Source organism: Cervus elaphus, chromosome 20, assembly GCF_910594005.1.
Source record: "Cervus elaphus chromosome 20, mCerEla1.1, whole genome shotgun sequence".
Lineage (NCBI taxonomy): Eukaryota > Metazoa > Chordata > Mammalia > Artiodactyla > Cervidae > Cervus > Cervus elaphus.
Window position 1 is genome coordinate 103,603,436 of NC_057834.1, and position 12,249 is coordinate 103,615,684.

Here is a 12,249-nt window from a genome sequence, read left to right on the forward strand (position 1 = left end):
TCTTCACTACATAATGATCAAGGGATCAATCCAAGAAGACATAACAATTGTAAATAGTTATGCATCCAACATAAGAGCACCTCAATACACAAGGCAAACACCAACAAACATAAAAGGGGAAACTGACAGCAATACAATAATAGTAGGGGACTTTAACACCTCACTTACACCAATGGGCAGATCATCAAAACAGAAAATTAATAAGGAAACACAAGCTTTAAAATGACACATTCGACCAGATGAACCTAACTGATATCTTCAGGACATTCCATCCAAATGCAGAAAAATACACTTTCTTCTCAAATGCACATGGAACATTCTCCAAGACAGACCACATCGTGGGTCACAAATCAAGTCTCAGTAAACTTAAGAAAACTGAAACCAATCATCTTTTCTAAAGACCACAATGCCTAGATAAAAATTACAGAAAAAAAAGCATAAAAACACAAACACATGGAGATTAAACAACACATTTCCAAATAATCAACTAGTCATTGAAGAAATAAAAAGGGAAATCAAAGAATTCCTAGAAACAAATGACAATGAAAACACAGAGACTCAAAACCTGTGGGATGCAGCAAAAGCAGTTCTAAGAGGGAAATTTATAGCAATACAATCCAATCTCAAGAAGCAAGAAAAACACCAAATAGACAACCTAACTTGATGCTGGAAAAAGAAGAACAAAAAAACCCCAAAGTTAGTAGAAGGAAATAAATTATAAAGATTAGAGAAGAAATAAATGAAAAAGAAATGAAGGAAACAATAACAAAGATTAATGAAACTAAAAGCTGGTTATTCAAGAAGACAAATAAAATTGACAAATCACTAGCCAAACTTATCAAGAAAAAAAGGGAGAAGAATCAAATTAACAAAATTAGAAATTAAAAAGGAGAGGTTACAACAGACAACACAACAATACAAAGGATCGTAAGAGACTATTATAAGCAATTTTATGTCAATAAAATGGACAATCTGAAAGAAATGAACAGATTCTTAGACAAGTTCAACCTTCCAAGACTGAACCAGAAAGAAATAGAAATTATGAAAAGGCCAATCACAAGCACTGAAATCGGAACTGTGATCAAAAATCTCCCCAAAAAACAAAAGCCCAGGGCCAGATGGCTTCACAGGTGAATTCCATGAAACATTCAGAGAAGAGCTGATGCCTTCCTTCTCAAAACTTCCAAAAAATTGCAGAGAAAGGAACACTGTCAAACTCATTCTACAAGGTTACCATCACCTTGATACCAAAACCAGATAAAGATATCACACAAAAAAAAGAAAATTATAGGCCAATATCACTGATGAACATAGATGCAAAAATCCTCAACAGATTCAAACATCATACACCACAACACATTCAAAAGATCATACACCATGATCAAGTTGGGTTTATCCCAGGGATGCAAGGATTCTTCAATATACACAAATCAATCAATATGATACATCATATTAACAAACTGAAAGATAAAAACAATATAATCTCAATATTTGCAGAAAAAGCTTTTGACAAAATTCAGCACCCATTTGATAAAAATTATTCAAAAAATGGGCACAGAAGGAATCTACCTCAACACAATAAAGGCCATATATGATAAACCCACAGCAAACATTAATCTCAATGGTGAAAAACTGAAGAGGCATTTCCTCTAGATCAGAAATAAGACAAGGGTGCCCACTCTTGCCAGTATTATTCAACATAGGTTTGGAAGTCCTAGCCATAGCAATCAGAGAAGAAAAAAAAATAAAAGGAATCCAGATTGGAAAAGAAGTAAAATTCTCACTGTTTGCAGATAACATGAACTACACACAGAAAACCCTAAAATAGTGTCAGAAAATTGCTAGAGCTAATCAGTGAATTCAGTCAAGTCATAGGAAACAAAATCAATACCCAGAAATCACTTGTGTTCCTATACACTAACAATGAAAAGTCAGAAAGAGAAATTAAGGAAGCAATTCCATTTACCATTGTAACCAAAAGAATAAAATACCTAGGAATAAACCTAAGGAGACAAAAGAGCTGTATACAGAAAACTATAAGACACTGATGAAAGAAATCTAAGATGACATAAACAATGAAGAGATATTCCATGTTCTTGGGTTAGAAGAATCAATATTGTGAAAATGACTATACTACCAAAAACAATCCCTATCAAATTACCGATGGCATTTTTCACAGAATTAAAACAAAAAAATGCATAATTCATACGGAAATACAAAAGACCCCGAATAGCCAAAGCAATCTTGAGAAATAAGAATGAAGTTCGAGGAATCAACCTTCCTAACTTCAGACTATACAGCAAAGCTTCAGTCATCAAGACAGTATGGTACTGGCACAAAATGAAAAGAAATATAGACCAATGGAACAAGACAAAAGCCCATAGATAAACCTATGCACCTATGGGCACCTTATCTTTGACAAAGAAGGCAAGAATATACAGTGGAGAAAAGATAGGGTCTTCAATAAGTGGTGCTGGGAAACTGGACAGTCACATGTAAAAGAATGAAATTAGAACATTTCCTAATACCATATACAAAGATAAACTCAAAATGGATTAAAGACCTAAATGTAAGACCAGAAACTATAAAACTCTTAGAGGAAAACATAGGCAGAACACTCTATGACACAAATCACAGCAAGGTCCTCTATGACTAATCTCCCTTGAGTAGAATGGAAATTAAAACAAAAATAAACAAGTGGGGGCTAATTAAACATAAAAACATTTGCACAGCAAAGGAAGCTATAAACAAGCTGAAAAGATAACCCTCAGAATGAGAGAAAACAATAGCAAATGAAACAACTGACAAAGGATTAATTTCCAAAATACACAAGCAGCTTGTGCCACTCAGTTCCAGAGAAACAAACAACCCAATCAAAAAATGGGGAGGAGACCTAAACAGATATTTCTACAAAGACATACAGATGGCTAATAAGCACATGAAAAAATGCTCAATATCACTCATTATTACAGAAATGCAAATCAAAACTACAATGAGGTATCATCTCACACTGGTCAGAATGGCCATCATCAAAAAATCTACAATAAATGCTGGAGAGGATGTGGAGAAAAGGGAACCCTCTTGCATTGTTGGTGGGAATATAAATTAATATAGCCACTTTGGAGGACAGTATGAGACTCCTTAAAAAACTAGGACTAAAACTACCATATGACTCAATAATCCTACTATTGGGTATATGCCCTGAGGAAACCAGAACTGAAAAAGACAAATGTACCCCATCTACACATGTTCATTGCAGCACTATTTACAATAGCTAGGACATGGAAGCAACCTAGATATCCAACGACAGATGAATGGACAAAGAAGCCGTGGTACATATATACAATGTAATATTACTCGGCCATAGAAAGGAATGCATGTGAGTCAGTTCTAATTGGGTGGAAGTCAGAAAGAGAAAAACAAATATCATATATTAACACATATATACAGTATCTAGAAAGATGATACCAATGAACCTATGTCTAGGGCAGCAATGGAGACGCAGACATATAAAACAGACTAATAGTCACAGCAAGGGAATGGGGAAGGTTGGGATGCATGGAGAGAGTAGCATGGAAACATACACACTACCATACATGAAACAGAGAGCCAGTGGGAATTTGCTGGATGACTCAGGGCGCTCCAACAGGGTGCTCTGTGACAACCGAGAGGGATGAGATGGGATGGGAGGTATGAGAGAGGTTCAAGGAGGGGACACCTACGGCTGATTCATGGTGATGTATGGCAGAAACCAACACAATACAGTAAAGCAATTATCCTTCACTTAAAAATAAATGAATTCAAAAAACTGTTTTAGTACTTCTTAAACCACACATCGGAGAAGGCAATGGCACCCCACTCCAGTACTGTTGCCTGGAAAATCCCATGGACAGAGGAGCCTGGAGGAGTCCACGGGATCACTAAGAGTTGGACACAGCTGAGCGACTTCACTTTCACTTTTCCCTTTCATGCCTTGGAGAAGGAAATGGCAACCCACTCCAGTATTCTTGCCTGGAGAATCCCAGGGACGGGGGAGCATGGTGGGCTGCCGTCTATGGGGTCGCACAGAGTCGGACACGACTGAAGTGACTTAGCAGCAAACCACACACGGTAAAGAACCCATGTGCCAGTGCAGGAGACATAAGAGACACAGGTTCAATCCCTGGGTCAGGAAGATCCCCTGGAGGACAGCATGGAAACCCACTCCAGTATTCTTGCCTGGAGAATCCCACAGACAGAGGAGGCTGGTGGGCTATAGTCCACAGGATCGCAGAGTTGGACATGACTGAAGTGACTTAGCATGCACACAAACCACCCATACAATACAAACTCTAAGCCAGGAATACATATTAAACATTTTAGAATAATTTTCATCAATAAAATCAAACTAAAATACTATTCTATAACTTAAAACTATCTAGAACATGTGATTGCTCAGTCATTAAGTGGTGTCCAACTCTTTGCAACCCCATGGACTGTAGCCTGCCAGGCTCCTCTGTCCATGGGATTTCCCAGGCAAGAATACTGGGGTGAGTTGCCATGTCCTTCTCCAGAACACGTAGTTACCCTGAACATTCTGTTCTTCAGAGATTAGGGATTACCATAATCTTGCTACACCCACTTAATATCTAGATAGGGAAAGCTACGCATATGTAAATAATAGTTTAAATAACAATCCCGAGGATACTGCTAAAATGTGTTAGTACCAGTATGATAATTTCCAGACCTTATAAATGAAATCTTCATCACCTAACCTAACCATCAGATTAAATGACTGAAAAGCATGTAAATCTCTATTTGCAGATGACATGAGCTTACACAAAAAATCCTCTAAAATCCACAAAAACCAATTAGAACTAATAAAGGAGATCAAATTTACAAGACACATGATCAAATCACAAAAAAATCAACTGTATTTCTATATACTAACAAAGAATATTAAAAGAAATTAAGAAAACAATTCATTTTAAAATAGCATTGAAGGACTTCCCCAATGGTCCAGTGGTTATGACTCTGCTTTCCAATGCAAGGGATGAGGATTCGATCCCTGTTCAGGGAACTAAGATCCCACATGCTGCAAGGTGTAGCCAAAAATTGGAAAAAAATTAAAAATAAAATAGCATTGAAAAGAATAAAATACTTAGGAATAACTTTAATAAAAGAAGTGTAAGACTTACACACAGAAAACTACAAAATGTCATGGAAAGAAATTAAAAATCTAAATAAGTGTAGAGACATCCCATGTCCATGAATTGGAAGACTTAATATGGAAATATTCTGTTAATATGTCAATACTCTGAAAATTGATCTACAGATTCACTAAAATCTATATAAAAATCTTAGCTGAATTTCTTGCAGAATTGATAAGATGATCAAAAATTCATAGGGAAAATGCATGGGATCCAAAATAGTTAAAACAATCTTGGAAAAGAAGAGCAAAGTTAGAGGAATCATACTTTCCAGTTTCAGATTTCACAAACAGCTAAACTAATCAAAAGAATGTTCTATTGACATAAGAACAAACGAACAGATTAATGGAATAGAATTGAGTGTCCAGAAATAAACCCTTTACATCTATGCTCAACTGACTTTAGATAAGGGTGGCAAGACCATTCAATGGGAAAAGAATATTCTTTTAAACAAATGGTGCTGTGACAACTAGATAGCCACATACAAAGAATGAAGTGGGACTTCTACCTCACATCACACACAAAATTAACTCAAAATGGATCAAAGACCTAAACAGAAGAGTTAAAAAGAAAAAATATCTTTAAAAATAGGTGTAAATCTTCATGATCTTGATTTAATCAACATTTCTTAAATATAGCATCAAAAGCATAAGCAACAAAGAAAAAAATAGGCAAAGTGGACCTCATCAAAATCAAAGTTTTATGCTTCAGTGGACACTATTAAGAAAATGAAAAGACAATTTAAGGATGTGAAAAAATATCTGCAAATCATATTTTTGCTGAGGGATTTTCATCTAGAATACATAAAGAACACTTAGAGATCCTTTTGTAGTTCATGAGCATGATGATTGGGTGTTCACGCTGCTGCGTGACATGTGCCTCCCTCACAAACCTTGTTACGACATCGGCACATTACCTGTCTGACGTGAAAAAAAAAAAAAAAAAGAACACTTAGAACCCAGTAACAAGAAGACAACCCAATCTTAAGATGTGTAAAAAATTAAATGGACATATCTTCAAAGAATACATACAAATGGCTAATAAACGCATGACAAGACACTTACCTTCATACAGTCAGCAGGGAAATGCAAATCAAACTTACAGTGAGATATTTCACACTCACTAAAATGGGTCTAATTTAAAAGATGGACATTAACAAGTACTGCTGAGGATATAGAGAAATTTAAACCTTCAAACATTGCTGTAGGAATGTATAATGGTCCAAACAGTTTGGTAGTTCCTTAAAAAGTTAAACTTTGAGTTAGTATATGATCCAGTAATTTTACTCCTAGGTATATATCCAAGAGAACTGAAACTAAGTTTACACAAGAACTTGTACACAATATTCACAGCAGTACTATTCATATGGCCAAAAGGCAGAAATAACCCAAATGTCTATCAACTAATGAGTGAGTAAAGAAAATGGCATATATCCATACAGTGAAATAGTATTCAGCCATATAAGAGAATGAGGTATTGATACATACATGCAACAACATGGATGAACTTTGAAAACACTGTGCTAAGTGAAAGGAGTCAGAAACAAAAGACCACAAGTTATATGATAGCATTTATATGAAAAGTCCAGAATAGGCAAATCTATAGAGGCAGAAAGTAGCATGGTGGATGTCAGGGATTGGAGAGAGATGGGGAAGAATAGGGAGTATTCTTATACCGCTAATGGGTACAGGGTAACTTTGAGGGGTGATAAAAATGTTCTGGAGTTAGTGACGATGGTTGTACATTTCTGTGAATATACTAAAAAACCACTGAATTATACACTCTAAAAGGGTAAATTTTAGTAGCAAATGAATTATCTCAAATTTTCAAAATATTAATGTCTATTGAATCTTCAAAATGCAATGTTAAGTTATTACCAAGTTTTAACTGTCTAAATAGCTAGCTGGCCATGACTTCCAGTGAATCAGGAGCCAACAGCCAATTGTGTTTTACCTGAGTTTGCATTGCCTATGGGTTTTACTAAATTTTTCCATTTCTATTTTATGGATATGAACTTCTTCCTGTTGATACTAATTCTCTGAGTATTTCTCCACCTTTGAAAGATTCTTCATCACCAGTTTGTTTCCAGTCTGAAGTAGGCTTCAAAACAACCATATGATCCTTACCAAATTTGTATGCAAACCAAGAATAACTAAGTTATAAGTAAGTGTCTGAGTGTGCTCCTAGAAGAAAGTTATATGTATCAGAGTATGAACTTTATATGGTCTGCTTTGTGTGAAAGACATCTATTTTGCTTGGTTCCTAGTTCAGACATGAGGCTGCCTGAAACTGAGTCTGAAAAACTGAGGTAATATCCATTACCTGAATAAATTATATCTGCTTTGGAATTTTCTTTTTTAAAGGACCACATGATATGCCTGAGTTTCTAAGCAATATTTATGAGAAATTTTGGCTCTTTCTTCAGGAAGTATCCTTATATACTTTGTAACTGAAATAGATAGAGAATATATTTTATTCCTTACAGAAATATTTCATTTGAGGAAAATCTCAGCAATTGTTACTGACTGAATAAGGGAGATAATACATATCTTCAAATATTTCTTTGGATTATATAATTTTCAAATCATGATACTTACTATATTTCATGTTGTTCCAAGCAGATATAAATTTAGTTTTCAGCTTATCGACATCATCTGTTCCTGTGGCTTCCATATTCATATTCTAAAGAAAAAGCCATCACTTGATTGCATTCTTCTGTAAGTTTAGTCTTCTGCTCTGACGTAAAGAAAAATAAGTTATGAGTACATATTCTATGGTGTAATACCTGCTAAAGTTACTTAAGTGATCAAATACAATTTGAACTGGAAATGAGCAAACAAATTTTTCATTTTACAGACTAAAATATAATATATTCTACACATATTTCAATTACAAAATATATTTAATGCCAAATATACAACAATAAAAATTATCACACAAGAGACTTCCCTGGTGGTCCAGTGACTAAAACTTCGTGCTCCCAATACAGGGGGCCCAGGTTCAATCCCTGGTCAAGGAACTAGATCCCACATGCCACAACTAACAGTTTGCATGCCACAACGAAGATCTAAGACAAGGCACAGCCAAAATAAATAATAATAAATAAATAAATGTTTTAAAAAGTTATCACACAAATCCAAACAATAACTCCCCACAGATACACATAATTAAAAACAATAATAGTAATACAACTCAGTTTTGGTGAGGCTATCCAAGATTTGTTTCTTTTGTAATTAGAGAAGGTGATCTGAAATCATAAGAAATTATAATTATCTTCATAATGGAGACTTCCACTTGTATTAAATCACTGCTTTCATATCAAGTCTAATCATTTTTTTAATTAAGGCATTTCCTGTATTTCTTATATATCCTTCTTACAGCAGCATTTTTTTAAAAAAATAGAAAGACTTAAATTTGCAAGAGACAATGTTTTCTTATTCTAAAACAAGAATAAATGTAGCTTATATGTATTTCTTTTTTAAATGACTTGATGGAAAATTGAGATATGTTATATGTAATCTGAAAGAGGAACAAATTATTAATGGAAATACTCCAGTTTATTTGTAATAATTCACAGACAGTTTTCTTTTCAAGAAAAGAATGCAGGGGCTTCCCTAGTAGCTCAGTGGTAAAGAATCTGCCTGCCAAAGCAGGAGACACAGGTTTGACCCCTGGTCTGGGAATATCCCACATACCCAGGAGCAACGAAGCCCGTCCACCACAACTACTTGGCCTGTGCTCTGGAGCTCAGGAGCTGCACTCACTGAGTTCACATGCCTCAACTACTAAAGCCTGCAGCCCCTAGAGCCCACACTCCACAACAGGAGAGGTCACCACAGTGAGAAGTCCACACACTGCGAAAAAGAGCAGTCCCCACTCTCCACAGCTAGAGAAAACCTGCATGCAGCAACGAAGATCCAGTACGACCAAAAAAAAAAAATTATAAAAGAAAACGAAAGGAATGCCACATAGAACATTATCCTTTCAGAGTTATAAATATCAACTCAACGGGATTGGTACATTTGCCTCTCTAACAATAGATATTCCATTTTATAGTATGTATTAGATGTTACTAATTAAATATTATAATTGTGGCAGAAGAAAGCATGGTCCACTAGAAGAATTTAAAAAGTCAATGTGACTAAGGAGCAGAGTCCAAAAAAGTGACACGTGTGTGGCTACTGGGTTAGACATGGGCCAGAGCACACAGAACCCTGCATTCTGTGTTAAGAATTTTGTTCTTTATGCAAAGAGCAAACAGGAATATCAGAATCTGATTCTGTGGGTTTGTGTGATTTTTTTTTTTTTACACTCCAACACAGAGAAAACTGATTGAAGGGGACAAGAGCAAAGGGTGAGAGTTTACTATTATTGTATAGGATGAGGAGAAAGATGGTAGCCTGGACCACATGGTAGCAGTGGAGATGGAGACAAATCGGCACATGAAGAAATGTGTCAAAAATTCAGTTGGTCTTGGTGATAAAATGAAAGTGAAAGGTGAAAAAGAGAAATATGTCAAAGATACACCCAGGTTTCTAGCTTGTGAAATTAAATAGATGGTGCCAATCCCTTAAACAAGCAACATCAGGAGAAGGGCAGATTAGAGAGATAAGATCATGACCTGGATTTATGTGGAGTTCGAGATGCCTCTGAGATATAGTAAGGAATCGATCCTTTATGAATTGAATCACTCAGGGTAACTTATTGCCAGGCACTGTTCTAGGAAATGCAGATACAGCTTGGACAAAAGGAGTAAAATTCTTGCTTTCATGGAGTTTACTTTCTAGACATTCTAAAGAGACCATTAAGGCAGATGGATATATAGATCTGGAACTCAAAGGTGAGGTTTGGGCAAGAGCTGTTGAGAATTGCTGATGTACAAACAGAAGTTTCAGAGCTATAAACATGTTTCTCAATGATTCTGTCTCGTTCATGATGACACCCCAGCCTTAAGGATGATATTCAAAGCCCTTCATGAAATGACATCTGCCCACTTACTCAGCTTTCTCTCTTGCCACTCCCTCACATGCACTGTAGACAGAAGCCACTTTGAATATTAATATTACAGCTTCCTAAAGTCGACATGCTAATACCTCCTTGCCTTTGCATGTGCCGTTCCTTCTACCCAGAATGCCTTCCTACTTACCCTCACTTTTTGACGGCCTTATTATCATGAGCACTAAGACTCAGTTTAAGTTTCTCCTCCTCAGATTCCTTAAAAAACTGGGAATGGAATTGCCATAAGACCCAGCAATCCCACTGCTGGGCATATTCCCCAAGGAAACCAGAATTGAAAGAGACACATGTACCCCAATGTTCACTGCAGCACTATTTACAATAGCTAGGACATGGAAGCAAGCTGGATGTCCATCAGCAGATGAATGGATAAGGAAGTTTTGGTACATCTACACAATAGAATATTACTCAGCTATAAAAAAAAAGGAATGCATTTGAGTCAGTTCTAATGAGGTGGATGAACCCAGAGCCCATAAGACTGAAGTAAGTCAGAAAGAGAAAGATAAATACTGTATATTAACACATATATATGGAATTTAGAAAGATGGTACCAATGATCCTACACACAGAGCAGCAAAGGAGACACAGACATAAAGAACAGACTTTTGGACTCAGTGGGAGAAGGAAAGGGTGGGAAGATTTGAGAGAATAGTATTGAAACATATACATTACCATATGTAAAATAGATGACCAGTGTAAGTTTGATGTATGAAGCAGGGCACCCAAAGCCAGTGCTCTAGGACAACCTAGAGGCATGGGGTGGAGAGGGTGCTGGAAGTGGGGGTTCAGGATAGGGGGATACATGTATACCTATGGCCAATTCATGCTGATGTATGGCAAAAAACCATTACAATAGCATAAAGTAATTATCCTCAATTAAAATAAGTACATTAATTTTTCTAAAAACAAGAAGTTTCTCTCCTCTGGTAAGATCAGTAAATTTTCTACCCTTGTCCCAACCTCAAACCAATACAGAAGTCCCTCTTTTTAGCCCGTTAGGGTCCTATGTCTTCCTCTATCACAGTACTCATCACACATTATAATCATTTTTTTCTTACATTCTCTTACACTAGCCAGTAAACTTTTTAAGTGTCCTTAAATTGTGCCTGACACACAATTGGTCCTCAAAATGTTTAAGTGAATCACAAACTGATAAATTAATGAAAAGTAGGGCGACTTCACTTTCACTTTTCACTTTCACACACTGGAGAAAGAAATGGCAACCCACTCCAGTGTTCTTGCCTTGAGAATCCCAGGGATGGGGGAGCCTGGTGGGCTGCCGTCTATGGGGTGGCACAGGGTCGGACACAACTGAAGTGACTTAGCAGCAGCAGCAGCAGTATTTTACCTGCTATATTTAGAATTCTTTAATTGACAACAAGAATAAAGGAAAAAAATTTCCTCCCAAAAGTGCATTATTTAACAAAATTTGGAAAAGTAGGAGTAAAGTCTATAAAATGTGTGAATTATACATAGTGAATCTATATGATGGGCTATATATCCATATAAAATGCCCCTGAAGAGTCTGTGAAAATGGGGAAACAATACACAAAACCTAAAACTTTATGTATCATATAATACTTACTGGTTGGGGTCTGAGGGGGAGGTGAAGAAGTTTTCAAAAAAGGTACACCAAAACGCTGACAACAGTTTCCCTAACAAACTGTGACTGATTCTTTGTATATCACTATTGCCCACATTTTCCAAATCTTATACAAAGAACATATGTAATGTTTAGAATTTTAAAAGTTTATCTTTAAAAAGCCACCAACCATGAATCTTCTAAATCAAAAATGTTTAAGAGAATGTGAGGAACCACTATACTGTTCTCCATAATGGCTGTACCAATTTACACTCCCACCAACAATGTAGCAAAGTTTCCTTCTGTCTACACCCTCTCCAGAATTTATTATTTTTAAACTTTTGGATGATGGCCATTCTGACCAGTGTGGGGTGATACTTCACTGTAGTTTTGATTGCATTTCTCTAATAATTAGTGATGTTGAGCATCTTTTCATGTGCCTGTCAGCCATCTGTATGTCTT

General features: G+C 36.1%; 1 protein-coding gene and 1 non-coding gene across 12 annotated transcripts in view; one reads left to right on the plus strand and one right to left on the minus strand.

The window, feature by feature from the left end:
- ATG4C (autophagy related 4C cysteine peptidase) overlaps nucleotides 1-12,249 on the minus strand; it is a 97,081-nt gene that overhangs the window by 59,628 nt on the left and 25,204 nt on the right. For 6 of the 11 annotated variants that reach the window (XM_043877072.1, XM_043877075.1, XM_043877081.1 and 3 more), the window contains one exon: nucleotides 7,787-7,925. The exons of 1 other annotated variant lie outside the window; for it this stretch is intronic. In XM_043877072.1, coding sequence (XP_043733007.1) covers nucleotides 7,787-7,868 — 82 coding nt within the window. In that variant the 5' untranslated portion in view covers nucleotides 7,869-7,925. The remainder of the gene's footprint in view (nucleotides 1-7,786; nucleotides 7,926-12,249) is intronic. 4 more of the 11 variants (XM_043877074.1, XM_043877076.1, XM_043877073.1 and 1 more) reach the window with 1 other exon arrangement.
- LOC122678612 lies at nucleotides 6,010-6,115 on the plus strand. The gene has a single exon (XR_006336261.1). It is a non-coding gene; the product is annotated as a small nucleolar RNA U13 (small nucleolar RNA).